At 46.7% G+C, this 15,240-nt stretch overlaps 1 protein-coding gene across 1 annotated transcript in view; it reads right to left on the bottom strand.

The window, feature by feature from the left end:
* Positions 1-6,260, bottom strand: part of YWHAG (tyrosine 3-monooxygenase/tryptophan 5-monooxygenase activation protein gamma) — a 32,176-nt gene extending 25,916 nt beyond the window's left edge. Inside the window, exon 1 of the mRNA XM_030536516.1 lies at positions 6,105-6,260. Coding sequence (XP_030392376.1) covers positions 6,105-6,191 — 87 coding nt within the window. The 5' untranslated portion in view covers positions 6,192-6,260. The remainder of the gene's footprint in view (positions 1-6,104) is intronic.
* Between the last annotated feature and the right edge of the window lie 8,980 nt (positions 6,261-15,240).

Genomic DNA, 15,240 nt, shown 5'->3' with positions numbered 1-15,240 from the left:
GTAGGTCTTAGTCTACATTAAAGCAAACAAACACTTCATTAGTTGGGTTATAGAGTTTGAGCGTTGCACCACCAGTTTTTTCCATATTACAGCTTATTCCAACTGTCTGAGCAACAACAGGCACCTACACAGGTGTTATAGCCTACAGCTTGAGGGAATTACATGACAACAAATTAGCAGATCCCTTCTAGATACAGATTTTTTTTTTTAATGTCAGTCTACCATTAGTATTACAAATGTAAGTGCACAAAAATCAGGAAGTGAAAGAGGCTACAATTACAGCACAGCTTTCCACAGGCAGATTCCACCACTGTCTCTCTCAATTCCTGACACTGCATAAAATAGGTAGCCAAACATTCAGAAACTGATTTTTTCTTCACTTTAGCTAGTTTAGCCAGTAAAATTATGCCCCACACAGTTCAGGCTGCTGCCTAATTTGCCACAGCATCCAATAAAGTGTTTATGGTGTTCCATAAAGAATTTGGTAGCTTTGCCATAGCATCTAGGGTCAATGTACCATGACCCCTTTTGTGGCTGCACTGAAATCATGCAAGGCAACAGCAGGAAAAGATGAGACCAGAAATTCAAAGGAGTTCAGAGAAAAAGAGACAGCTGCATAAAAGTTAAACCTTAAGAGAAGCTTACAATTTGCAGGGAGCGGAGTTCTAGCATATCAGGCTCAGAAGCTCAGTATCTTGTCAGAAGCCTAACTATTTGGAAGCCCCTTCTTAGGGCTCATGGCAACCTCACTCAGTTATGACTCATGCCCACTGAAAGACCCCTTCTTGTGGCAGACAGGAACCAAGATGGCCAACATCTGTATCACCTCAGAAAAAGCCACAAGAGGATTTTTGCAGCTGCAGAATTCAGAGAACTTCAATGAGGATCCTTAGTAACATTAGTTCACTCACTGGTGAGCTATCCACAAGGAATGCTGTGGATACCATGTGTATAAAAAAAAAGATCAATGATATTCACAAAATCCTAACAGACTAGCACATGTTAACAGGTGCTAAGGTTACAGGGAAGAGTTGTAATACATAGAACTTTAACTATGCTCCTTGTACCTATGCAAATAGCTTTGGCTCTTTCACATTTAAGACTTTAGCCATAATGGTCTAGATTTCTCTAGAAGAAATATTAACACAACTTGCTGTCTGCTATATGCTAACTTTGATTTTTCCCCTAGTGCCTAGGCATTATAATCTTACTACTTCAGTATACATCAGTAGATGCTACTCTGTCCTGATACCAAGAACATTTCCAATTTCACCTCCTGTTTTATTCTCTGCAGCCACTTCCCCGGTGAATTCCCTACTTCTCATTGTGTGCCCCTTTAAGATGGGGTTAAAATCCTCTCCCGCACTCTCTCGCTTCCCCTGAGTTTGGGGAAGCCAAAAAGATTTAAAAATTAGTCATCTTCACAGTCCAGGTTCTGCACAGCTCCATTCCAGATCACATATTTGCTCTAGTTTTCTCCTTCCCCATGCCTACCGATTCATTCCTGCCTAGTCATTCCACACTTAACCGTCAACATGGAAAAAAAACATACCACTACTGGAACAGCCTCTATGATACTAGCCAACCACTCTTCCATATCCCTTTCTAGTATTTTTGCTCTCCCCTGAGGCCTTCCAATAAGCCAAACATTTGTTACATAATTAAAATCTGAGCTTTTCAGGACCAACGAGAAACTTGCAAATTATTCACTCAAACTGAGTACAGCTGAATTAGGTACAAACCCCTCCCCCAAGTACAATTTGTACTTTGTGTTTACTGATTTCCTCCCCACTCACTATGGCCTACTAGTATTATGTTCCTGATCCAGAAGAGACTGTAAACTTCAAGTAGCAGTAATCTCTGATATTTATCTATTTGTATAACACTATGTACAGTTATCACACTATAGCCTAACACTATTATGTATTACAGACATTTAGATGCCCAAAATCAAGTAACCAGGGAGTCAGACAAGAGATATTTGTTGAAAACTTTTAAAGCCACACCTAAATCCATTCTTTCTATCAACTTGCGTGTGTGGTTTTAGACACAGCTTAATGATTTTCTGTAACAATAATATTTTGGACAGCTGCTTAGAGAGAAATCATATAGGATTTATTAGTTTCCCTGAAGTTTCCATCCCCAAAAAGTCTATTGCTGGATTTGTTAATTTAGTTAAGTGAAGACTGGTAAATTTCTCTTAATGTAGCAAATATGAAGGTGATTCAGTATTAAAATAGCATAATTGAATTTCCTTGGAGATGACAAATTTTTATAGGAGACAAGATGTGACTGAAGACAGACTAACCCAGGGAGATAGTTTGGACTGCTCTTGTTACATGGTGCATGAATGCAGTCCCTATAAAAATACTGATCACAGAACACTGAAGAACGCAAAGACCACAGTTCTGAAGCCTTAAAATGCTTCCAAAAACTGCCCTTCAAAAGTGAGTTTCTTACAGATAGTCAGTATTCACTGAAAGTCACTCCCGTCTGGCAGGACAGGTGGAACAATAAGGCTGGAAACTGTAGTATAGAAGTGCCCACCCAAAGGCAGAAAGAATTCCCCAAGCATCACATGATTTAGATGGTTGGAAGAACTCCACCTCTGAAAAGCCTGCAAAGGCATCACCATTCCATTACAGCTAATAGATATTGATTTATCCATCATGGCATAAGCAGCTGTATAACAGCAAGCTTTAAGCTAAGTTAGGCTTGCCTCCTAGAGACCCAATTCAGAGGAAAAAAAGCTCACTTCCACTTAAGGCATGGACAGGGTTCCTAAGTGCCCATACTGATGTTCTGTTCAGAGTCTTAGTAGCCTACTCAGGGAGAACCTCCAACCTTCTGCTGGCTTTTTAGAAATCAAGCTACGAGCTGACACTATGACTGACTGAACAGTTAGAAGAATACAGAGACTATCCAGAGAGAGACCAATCAAGAGCCTTATAAGAATATAATTTTATCCTGATCTTCCATGGCAAATGCAACACAGTATATTCCACTTTACTAGGACATCTCAATAAGCCTAATGAGTTCAAAGACTAAACAGTAATACTAACCTGCTTAAACAGAACCACTAACAAGCTCTGTTTGCACATGCCTTGCCTCAGTGCATCAACGGGTTAAGTGGTTTTAGCAAGTTAAAAATCCTGCTTTTAATAAAAATGGTTCCTACTAGAAAGTCGAGTGTTAAAACACTGAATAATCAGATGGCTGCATTTTCATTCAGTACATTTTTCTTTTTAAGCTTTTTCAGAAGGCTTCAAGAGTACATTCTCCTTGCAATGATGGGGTTACCCAGTGAGTGATTTAATCAGAAGGAGTCTACTGTGCCAAACTGATTCTGAACCCCTTAATAGAAAGGCTGCATATAAGAGCTCCCAAAAGGATGTTTGGGCTCATTTAATTAGCTAATTGGAAGTTGCATCACATACAATCAGTCGTTACTGATGACAGTTCAATTTTTGAATTGTCATTTAAAAAGGCAATTATACTTCAAGTATCTATTGTTCACTATTAGCTATTGCTCTCTACTTAAGAGTTTCTATTAACAGAAGAGCCACCACAAATATTTAACGTCTTATCATAAAAACTGCTTTGTACAACAGGAAGCAAATGTGAAATTTTGAGGTAATAAAGCTCATTATTTGCCTGTCAGGAAGTGGTAGGCACCAACTGTGAAAGGACAACTGAAAAATACCTAATAGTTTTCTGAGGGGGATATCAATCCAGTTGGATCACTGTACTATTACATTTCAGCATTACCTTGAATATATGCAATTTGCATCCTCTTTGCTACCACCTGGGTGCATTGCAGCTTCTTCCATTGAGAGAGACATCAATATGTGTTGCTACGGAAATGAGTGTGAGGTCACAAGCCTCCTGCACAACTGGAGTTGGGGGATGGGATAAATATCCGGCAAAACTAAATGTGACAAGTCCACTGATGGAACTGAGCTCAAATTTAAGCAGTATTTTACAAGTATTGTAAGAACAAAGCTCTTCTTTCCGTTTGCTGAAGTAAGAGGCTTTAGCACAAACAGTCCCAGTGTGAATCAGTTTCTAATGGGTGAACTGCATCAACTGGCGATGCAGCATTATCCCAGATTGCTGTTTCAGTGATGGCCAATAAAAGATTAACCCTCTCCTTGAGTACATGAGAATTTTTCTTTTAAATCTAAAACTAGTGTAAGAGTGCTAGTCAAGTTTTTGCAGGAATGGAAATACTGCAATAAGGCTACTGCCTGTAATGTACTCAGCCATACTACATTCTGCCTTGCCATAGTAATAGATACATTACCCATATAAAATAAGGTTTAATACTTGCACTCTTAGCAAGCCACTGCCTTAAACTGATAACTGAAGCGATCAGTATAGACACAGACATGTATAAAATTCATATTGCAGGAGAGAAGATCAGATAATAGAATCACTGAGTACTCTCAAGCTAATATCTTATTCTGATTTTTCCGTATTTCATTTGATATACCTCCTCCTTCCCCCACTCTCAGTCAGGTTTTGGCAGTTCTGTCTGTTTAAAAAATGCAAGATTAGTGACAAAATGGTGCAATATAGGTACTGAGAGCTGCATCCCAGACAGACTGCGACATTCCAAGATCAGCATTCACTTTGCTTCAGCAAGGGAGGACACTCCAGCTTCTCTTAAAGGCTCAGACCTGACTAACAAGGCAAATATAAAGAAGAGTTTTCCCCTTTAAAGCAACCCCTCCCTCCCTCCACCCAGTCTAGGCTCTCTGCAATATGACAAATGCAGAATCTTCTGGAATGACTTGATACTGCCTCCCACGATTGCTTTGTTTGCAAGATCAGAACAGAGTGATTTCTTACTTATTGATTTCCAAATGATGTCTGCATTTATTAATAAGGAACATTAAGTATCACAAATCAGATCAGTCTGATAAATGCAGAGTCTTTATTTTAAGAGTGCAAAATGAAAATAAGGCTAAAACCATAAATCTTGAAGCAAACATAATAAAAAAATAAACTTAGATAACTGAAAAGATATGTATATGCTCTTCCCAAATACAGGACAATACAGGACAGAAGACATGAAAAAGGGATGCATTAGTGAAAATGGGAGGTGTTTAACAGCTATAGTAAAAGACATGCATAAAAATCCCTCAGTGTGATTTTATATAAATTACACACACTATTATGAATTCCCCTGAGCAGCACTGCGATCTCTGAGAAAGCAATTTAAATGATACAGCTAGAGACAACACACATGTAAATCTCTAAGATGAGGTTTTATAGGTACAATCCCAAGATCTCAGGTTCCAGAAGAAGGCTCACTGAGACCTGTCAGGAGAAGCAGTTTAAGGGAGGAGGCAGAGGATGATGGAGGATGTGTGTAGGGGGGGGCCGCAGACTAGCTGAGTTAATGGGAAAAGATGGCAGGGAGCGGCACCGCCCAGATACAAGGGAGGGCGAGGAAGGGAAAAAAGGAACTGCATCTCTACAGCTCCAGTGCTCTTTAGACCCCTTTGGGGAAGCCAGGACTAACTCACCCCCATGCCCCCCTCCAAACGCATGGGAGGGAATAGCTTCGCCATAAGTAACCCACAGAGAAGCAATACGTGGAGGTCTTCCCCTCCTACGCGTGTCCCCTCCACCGCTTCCCCATGACACCCCCACCCCAGAGGGGGACAATGCGCCCCCCGCCCAATGAATCAGACGATAGGAGACCATCCCCGGAAACAGAGCGGGAGGGAAAGCGACCCTAGAGCCCCCCCACACCCCCGGGAAGGGGCAGAAGGACAATGGCCGGGGCAGCCCCGCCCCGCCCGAAAGTGGGGTGGGGTGATCGAAGGGCAGAGGAAAGGGGGGGCACAAGCCTGACAGGCCATTTGCGGGGGGTAACCCCGTTAGCTGGGGTGACCCCCCAAACCACGCTCAGCTCCAAGGGGAGCCTGAGGCTCGCTCAGCGCCAGCTCGGGGGGCCGGTCTCCGGGGCTGGGGGGGTACCGGCGGCGGCAGCCCCCCCCCGCAACGGTGCCCGCCGGGGGGCGCAGCCCCCCGGGAAAGGCGGGGCCCCACGCCCTGGGGTGAGCGCCCAGCGGGGGAGGGGAGGCAGGACTCACGTTCTTCATGGCGGCCGCCATGTCATCGTAGCGCTCGGCTTGCTCGGCCAGCCGGGCTTTCTGCACCAGCTGCTCGCGGTCCACCATCTTCCCGGCCGGGGCGGGCGGGCGGGCGGGGCTGGGCTCGCGGGCGAAGCGGAGGGAGAGGCGGCGAGCGAGCGGGCGGGCGGCTCCCTGAGCGCGCGGCGGCGGCGGGGCAGCTCCGGCTGAGGCGATTCCTGCGGCGGCTGCACACCCGGCTGCTGTGCGCGCGCCGCCCGCGACCAGGACAACCCCCCTGCGGCCACGCCCCCTGCCCGCGCGCCTCACTCCGGCCCCGCCCCCACGCCCGGCCTCTCCCGCGCGGGGCACTGTGGGAGTGGTAGTTCTCCACCCTAGCGGGCCTCAGCCTGAGCCTGGAGAGGAAGACTCCATTTCCCAGCGCACCCCGCTCAGCGGCTCAGTGGAGGAGTGGCCCCCCCCAATACTCCCAGCCTCTCTCCTTTCAGTGTCACCCCCAGGCTGGTTCACCCCTGCTCCCCCCAGCAGGCCTCTGGGCACAGCAGCTGGGCCCAAGTGCACAGCCTCCTGGCAGAGCTGCAGCAGCTCCCCCCACAGCCCAGGGCTCAGGGACCCCCGCCCCAGCACCCCCACAAACCCCCCACGCAGCAGGGCCCCCCGGGGGGGGGCCAAGTGGGGCAATTTTCCCCAGGCCCCTAACCCCGCAGGGGCCCCACGAGAGTTTTGTGGGGCCCCTGGAGCAGGGTCCTTCACTTGCTCCGGAGGCCCCGGAAAACTCTCACGGGGCTCGGGCCCCCAGAGCTTCTTCCGCTCTGGGTCTTCGGCGGCAATTCGGCTGCAGGGGTCCTTCCACTTGGGGACCCGCCGCCCAAGTGCCCCAAAGACCCACGACAGGGTCCTTCTGCCCTGGACCTGCCGCCGAAGTGCCAGGTCTTTGGCAGCAATTCAGCGGTGGGGCCCCCGCTGCCGAAGACCCCAGGCCCCCTGAATCCTCTGGGCGGCCCTGCCACGCAGTGTAACCTGGGACCAGCCACCACCTCCATGGACATAGGCCCAGCTTAGGGTTGCCAACTTTCCAACTGAACAAAACCGAACACCCTTGCCCCGTCCCTTCTCTGAGGTCCCGCTCCATTCACTCCACCCCCCCCTCCTTCCATCGCTTGCTCACTCCCACCGTCACTCACTCGCAGGCAATGGGAGTTGAGCGCCTGAATAGCTTTAAAAGTTCAGGCCTATGTGACTTGTCCACTGTCACTCAGTTGATAAAGGCAAGTATCAAACCCAAGTCTCCTCACTTCCATGCCATGCCATACTGGGATATTATAGCTATGGCTAAGGACCATCCAACGTCGCCATTATGGGGAAGAAATGCTGACTAGTGATTCTGCCAGGAGGGTTGGATGCTATACCTGGCTCTACCACTGTTTTCCTGGGTGACCTTGAGCAAGTCACTTAACATTGCTGTGCAATCCAGAGTTGCAGGGCCGGTGCAATCCATTAGGCAACCTAGGCGGTCGCCTGGGGCACTAGCATTTGGGGGGCGGCATTTTGGGTCCTTTGGCGGCTACCGCGGTGGCCGGATCTTTGGCCGCCCTGGTCGTCATTGGCATTTAGGCTGCGGGACCTGGGGCAAGGAGGCACGAGGAGGGCCACTTGCAGCAAGTAAGTGGGGGTGTGGCACACAGGGGAACCACTCCCCGCTCCACTCCGTGCTCCGCCTCCTCCCCTGAGCACGCCACCCCACTCTGGTTCCCCAGGCTGGAGTGAGCTGCCAAGGGAGGGGTGCGTCTCAGCGTGGAGGGGGGGAGCTGCTGCGGGGGGGGGGGGGGGCTCAGGGTGGGAGGGGCAGAGAGCTGCCACAGGGCTCAGGTGTGGGGGGAAGCACAAGGTGGAAGTTTCGCTTAGGGCACGAAACATCTTTCCACCCACCCTGCAGAGTTGCCATCTCTCATGATTTTGTCATGAGTCTCGCAATATGTGATGTTCTTCTTTATGCCCCAAATCCTACAAAAAAGTGGGAATTTCAGCCGGCATTAAAAAAAAAAGGAGTTTCTAGAACTCCTGGTTGCAGAGAAAAGCTTGAAAAAATGATCAGAGTATCCCCTAAAGGCTCCAAAACAGAATGCAAATAAAGAAACCCCAATCTCACAATTTTTAAGGTGATCTCATGATTCTGGGGGCCAGACTCATGATTTTTGAACCTCTGGGCCTGGCAATACTTGATTTGCTATATTAAAGGAGGACTGTAAGGTGCTTTGAGATCCTTGGATGAAAAGTACACTGTTACAGACGTGCAAAGTATCGTTGTAATTTGGCAATTTGTCCCATAACGCAAAAAAGATACATCATGATGTTTGTATTACCATATGACGACATTTCTGACATGATGTTGCTGACTCATCTTGTTGCTGGCAATCCTAATTGGGCTTCCCTCAGACTGATCCGCAAGCTACAACGGCTGCAGAATACAGCACCTTGTTTGCTCCTCAGGGACGGAGGGAGTCATTTGCACCTGCCTGCTATGAACTGCATGATTACTGTTATTCCAAAAGCCACGAGTCAAAGTCTTCATACTTGCATATAATGCCCTTCATAAACTACGCCCTCTCAGTATTTGAGTAATCATGTCTTACTCTATATCCCTGCCAGGAAGAGCTTGTCCGTTGGCCAGGTCTGCTCGTAGGCCCTAAACCAGAGCCAGGATTTCACGCCATGTCTTTTTTCTTAATCCCTGTAAAGCACGGAACACATTTATAGCTCTCTATAAACATATACTGCTAGGTATTCATAAATGGACAAGGCAGGAAATTCCTGCCTTGGGTTGCATATTGATGATAATTATTAGTCGTAGTATTTATTTGTGTTACCATAAGACTCAGGAGTGCTAGTCGTAGACATAACCCGTAGATGCTGTTAAAACAGAGATGCACTCTAATTAAGCCCCTTCATTTTCAGTTTAAACCCATTTTTACCAAAAATATCCTGGGTTGTCCAAAAATTATTTTCTTTTTTCCAATTTTCACCCTACTTTTGTATCATTCAAATATCTAAAAAATAACTTGTTTTATTCAGAAAATACAATACATTGCATGAGATATATGTAGTACGATAATACATTAGCCAGTGTGTGTATGCTTATGTATTAGTCTAAAAGATACACACAATAAACAAACAGGCGCGCACCAAAGCTCTGAAGTGTGTGCGCATCTGAACATACTGATGACTCTCATGCCTACCTCATACACATTTCAAGCTATTAGCAGATAACAGTTTAAAGATCTGACACACTAAAATGGTAAGAAAACGAAAATCTGTATCAGAATACATTTCAGGACACAAGGAAGTATTGGAAAGTTTTGAAAAAACAAAAACAGGAGAAAAGAATGAAGCTGAGTGTATGCGCTGCAAATGGTGTGGCATAATTCGTAAATGTTTTTATAGGATAATAGTTCTAAGTCTACAACAGTAAACTGTTTATTCAAATGAAAAGTTTTATTTGGGGATTAGCGATATATTGTTTTCTTAAATTCCAAGGTAGCATTGTGTTTTGAGTTCTGTGTTAATTCTGCAGCAAACCACACTGAATTCCGTTCATCAAAGCATTAATCTACTCAATACATTTTCCTTGGTCCTTCCGTCCACCAAAATAAACCCCAATATTTACCTAGACAAATTATTAAGAGTTTTTTGCTCTGATTTTCACCTGTTTTTGTTGTTGTGGTAATAAACACAAATACATTCTCAGGAAAAATAAAATAAAAAAAAACAAAAACGAAGGGCCCTAGATGTGAAGGAAGATGGGGCAGGCTTCCTCTTCCATTGCTACACATCTGGGCCGGGAATTTTCTTACTGATCTCTTGAGCACTTACACCAGCATGTTCACAAATGGCTACTGAGTTTGAGTGTCAATGGAAATGGCAGCCTTAAGCACTGAGGGATGCATTCAAAGCCCACTGAAGTCCATGGGGAGACTCCCATAAGCTTCAGTGGGCTTTGGATTAGGCCCTAGAAGAGGCCAGTCTAGCTAATGTACCTACTGACACTGCAGCCCCCCCCCCCCCCCCCGGGGGACACAGTCAGAAGGCTCGGGGGTGTAACCAAGCCCACCCTGACCTGTAGGCTGCTGATAGCCACAGTCCTGTGCTATTGGTTACATTTACAATATCCTTTAGCTGCAGAATAGCAATTGATTAGTCTATTACAAAACCTGGTATATTCATTCCTCTAATACGGTTTTGCAGTTTCTAGAGCAGTGGTCTTCAACCTTGTACATTTGAGGACCTCCTAACCTTTTGTTTCAATTAGTGGTACGGATCCCTTTGGAAATCTTAGACATAGTCTGCAGACCCTCAGGTTGAAAACCGCTGCTCTAGAGAGGCCAACAGCGTGTTTGGTGGTATGCCATGCTCTGTGTCTGGTTTTATGTATGATGCGCAAACAGATAATGATACAGGACTAAAGAGAACATTAAAGATATTATGTGGGTTCCATATTCGTGGGAGCGTTTCAGATAAAGACCTGCTGTTGTCATCTTTATTTATATGATGCCAGTGCCTAGAGGGTCCAATCACATCAGGGCTGTCTTGTGCTAGGGTCTGGAAAACCAGAATACGAGACACTCCCTGCCCCAGAGGTAGGGCCCTACCAAATTCATGGTCTACTTCTGTCAGTTTCACAGTCATGGGATTTTAAAAAGTGTACATTTCATGATTTCAGTTATTTAAATCTGAAATTTCAGAGTGTTGTAATTGTAGGGGTCCTGACACAAAAAGGAGTTGTGGGAGGGGGTTATGGGGGGGGAGCGTTTGCAGTACTGCTTCCCTTCCTTCTGCATGGCTGCAGGCAGCAGCGCTGCCTTCAGAGCTGGGTGACCAGAGATTGGCAGCTGCTGGATGGGAGCCCAGCTCTAAAGCAGTGGCACAGCAGTAAGGATGGCATGGTATGGTATTCCACCCTTACTTCTGCACTGCTGCCTGCACAGCTGGGCCCTCAGTCAGCAGCCGCCTCTCTCTAGCCACCCAGCTGTGCAGGCAGCAGTGCAATGGTCAGGGTGGCATGGTATGGTATTGCCACCCTTACGTCTGTGCTGCAGCTGGTGGGATGCGGCCTTCAGAGCAGGGCGCCTAGCTAACAGCCACCACTCTCCAACTGCCCAGCTCTGACGGCAGCGCAGAAGTAAGGGTGGCAATACCATGATCCCCACCTAAAATAACCTTGTGATCCCCTGCAACTCCCTTTTGGGTCAGGACCCCCAATTTGAGAAACTCTGGTCTCCCCCTTGAAATTGGCATAGTACAGGGTAAAAGCCAACAAAAGACCAGATTACATGGTCCGTGATACATTTTTCATGAATTTGGTAGGGCCCTACCCATAGGGCTTACAGTCTAATTTAAGACGTGATACAACACTAGATGTGATAAGCAAACTGAAGATACAGGGAAGAGAAGAGAAGGCTAAGGGCTTGTTTACACTTACCAGGGGATCGACATGTGGCGATCGATGCATCAGTGGTCAATGTAGCAGGTCTAGTGAAGATTGCTCTTCCGTCGACTCCTGTACTCCACCTGAATGAGAAGCACAAGGGGAGTCAATGGGAGAGCGTCTCCCGTCGACATAGTGTAGTGTGGACCCCACGGTAAGTAGATCTTAGTACGTCGACTGCAGCTACATTATTCACGTAGCTGAAGTTGCATAACTTAGATCAATCTCCCCCTGTAGTGAAGACAAGGCCTGAGACCTGCAAATACGTGCATAACTTTACTACCCAAGTGGATGGGACTACATGCAGCAGTAAAGTCGTGCGTGAGTGTTGGAGGATTGAGGCCATAGGTAGAGTTGAGTTTTATTCTTTATTGTTAAGCAAAGATGTCTACATATATTAACAAAGATAAATCGCAGCCACCTATCTCTGCAGTCAGTTTCACAGCGACACTGTGGTAGAAATGGGGCTGGAGGAGGAATCTGACAGAGGACAGGACAGCGGCTTCATGAACTGGTACATGCAGGCAGTTCTTTATCCAAGGGGCAGGATGGAAGAAATCACAAAGGTGCTGATGGGACAAATAAACAAACAGATGATGGCGGCATTGTGGACTGATTTGTCTTTAAGGGATATGGATTTACTCTTTCATACTGTCAAATTCTATCCTCCCCCTCGCTGAGGCAGGACTGCAACCTGTTTCTGAATGCCTGGGCTTGAAGGCTGCTCTAAATGATGCTGCTAGATTTGGGCTGAGTGAATTGCTGTTTTAATTTGCAAAAATACTACTAGCTTCTAGATACCACTGGAATTGGCATAGATAAACAGATAGATACATATAATTTAACACTTACATAGTCATTTACATACATGGGACAAATTCTCAGCTGGTATAAACTGCTCTAGCGCTACCAATTTACGCTACCTGTGGATCTGTTCCATCCTGTACAAACATCGACTTATTCAGATCATAGCATGAAAGTGATAAACAAACATCACGTTGCAGAGAAATTAATTCCTCATAGAAAATATTTCAGCTCAGATTGTACTATGTATTGTATATTGTAAACTCTTCAGGGCAGGGAACCTGTTTGAGTATTTCTCTGTAATGCAGTTAGCACACTTTTACTGATCTATAATTAATCCTCAACAAATCACTCCTTATAACACCATTGGTAGGTGGACACAGAAATAGCCTTCATCTTATTTTACAGATAGGGAAATTGAGCCAGGGAAGTTAAGTGGTTCTGTGAAGGCTACATTGAAAATGGCCAGAGGTGGGATTTAGAACTCAGGACTGCCTGGTAACCAGTTCACAAGACCAGACAACCTCCTAAAGCAATTTGTTCATAAAGGTTTTAACTTGGAGGAAGCTCTAGAGGCTGGTCAATGAACATTCATCTCCAGAGTCTACCCCGTGACACACATGTAACCCCAATGACTTAAGGCTGTATGAGGAATAGCTGAGAACAGAGAATACCCTGTGAAGTCGAGGTTGCTGGTTGTTCTGAATGAATGCCTGGGTCAGAAAGTTACAAATAACCAGAAGACTTGCAAGATTCCAATGTATATTCAGTAAATCCCCCAGAAGGGCCTAATAACCCTGATTCTGCCTACACTATTAAAATAACTCAAAAGCATTCAAATGCATAGCTTCATTAAGTCCTGCGCAGGGGCGGTTCCAGACCCCAGCATGCCAAGCGCGTGCTTGGGGTGGCATGCCGCAGGGGCGCTCTGCCGGTCGCCAGGAGGGAGGTCCACCGGAGCCGCCTGGCGCCCTCCCGGCGACCGGCAGAGCGCCCCCCGCGGCATGCTGCCCTGCTTGGGGCGGCGAAATTTCTAGAGCCGCCCCCGGTCCTGTGGCCTGGGAGACGAGGTCGTCTCTTCACATTTTCTCCCCTCTCATGTTTCTTGTGGTAAATGGCTTGTGACACATTAAGGGAATATTCTAAATCTGCTTTGACTTGGAGGCTTCTTTTGATTGGCTGCTTCATATTCTGATAGGTTATCCGGAGATAATCACTCCTTAACTTCAGCAGCGATGAGAGATTCATGCTGATGCTTTGATTATCTCCTGCACAACCAGTAGAGGATATTCAGATCTTCTGTGGCGACAGCCTCATAGGAAGCCCTGCAAGAGGTGCATATGTGTCTCTACCTCTAAATTTGCTGATACCTCAATGTTATTTCTGTTGCGACAATGCCTGGTCACCCCATTCATTGACCAGGACCCCACACTGCTAGAGCGTGGCAAAAACATCGAACAAGCAGAAGCATCCTGCCCTAAACAGTTTACAGTCTAATGCCTTGAGCAGAGCCAATGCATTGTGTTTGGCCCACTGCTGCAACACAGCCTCTCATTTAAGCATCTTGGTGACAGTTCTCAGGCCTGAGAAAGAGGAACATTCAGGAAAGCAGGAGCATAAGGGGATCACTGTTTACTGGCCGTGTACCCAGACTTTTGCAGCTAGAGTTCAACGGTGGATTCAGCATTCTGCATCCCAACAGGAGGAAAGTTGGACACCTGAGAAATGGTCCATTAACATAAAAGATGGGGAGCGAGGGAAGGACTCCAGAGACCCAACTGGTTTGTGGCGGTGTCGCTCTCCCTTTTACTAGGGGGCTGAGTATCCCGGATGGATTCTGGAGACTCCGGCAGTAACTTCTCCCTAGTCATAGGTTCCAAAGCCAGAAGGGACCACTGTGACCATCTAGTCTGGCCTCCTGATAACACAGCCCAGAGAACTGCCCCAAAAATTCCTAGAGCAGCTCCTTTAGGAAAACTTGTACCCACTGATGAGTTGTTCCATGTGCAAGCTACTCCTCTCTCAAGGCGGGTTAGCACATCTGGCCTCTGTGTGCCCAATTCCCCCAGGAATTAGAAGGGACTGTGCCATCCCCAGATCTTCAGACTGGGTGTTGAGGGAGAGCTGGCTATAGCTTCCCCCTTGCTGGCCCCCCATTGCCCACTTACTGAAGATGGTAAAGCCAGCGACAATGCAGCACCGTGCGATGTGAGTTGGGGGAAGGTGAGTGAAAAATGGCAAGCTGAGTCTAATCTCAGATGGGCAGCCCCATGGACGGGCAAAGAATCCTGTGGTTTACACGGTAATGACCAGGAACAGCTGCGACGGGAGCACCACCCTGTAATACAAAGTCAGTGGCAGAATCAGAGAGGATCCAGACAACTTCATATGGTCAGACACATGCAGAGAGTAAAATTCACTTCTGGGAAGGAGGCCCCTTGCATCCCCATAGCCCTTGGATTAATGTAGGTTGCAAAATGCACACGTTACTAATAACAGATTCTTTACTCAGGCAGCTCCATAAGAAGGATAATAGGAATTGAGACTGGTGAGACACCCAGCGAGACAGAGACTTTGTTTACTACAAACAAGTGTAAGTGAATAAGATAAATGCAACAGAATGATCCCCTGCATTGTGCATTCTCCTAACCTTGTGGAGACCATTAGAAGTGAAGATAAGCTAGAACAGGGGTCTGCAACCTACGGCACATGTGCCAAAGGTGGCACGCAAGCCGATTTTTGATGGCACGCACTGCTCTGGGGTTCCGGCTGCCGCCCTGTTGCCAGCCGGGGTCCAGAGCAACTGTCCCCCCCTCAGCCCGCTACCGGCCTGGGGTTCTGCTCACCGAG

Source organism: Gopherus evgoodei, chromosome 17 (assembly GCF_007399415.2).
Source record: "Gopherus evgoodei ecotype Sinaloan lineage chromosome 17, rGopEvg1_v1.p, whole genome shotgun sequence".
Classification (NCBI taxonomy): domain Eukaryota; kingdom Metazoa; phylum Chordata; order Testudines; family Testudinidae; genus Gopherus; species Gopherus evgoodei.
Note: the sequence above shows the minus strand (reverse complement) of the source record. Positions and strands in the feature narration are given on the sequence as shown.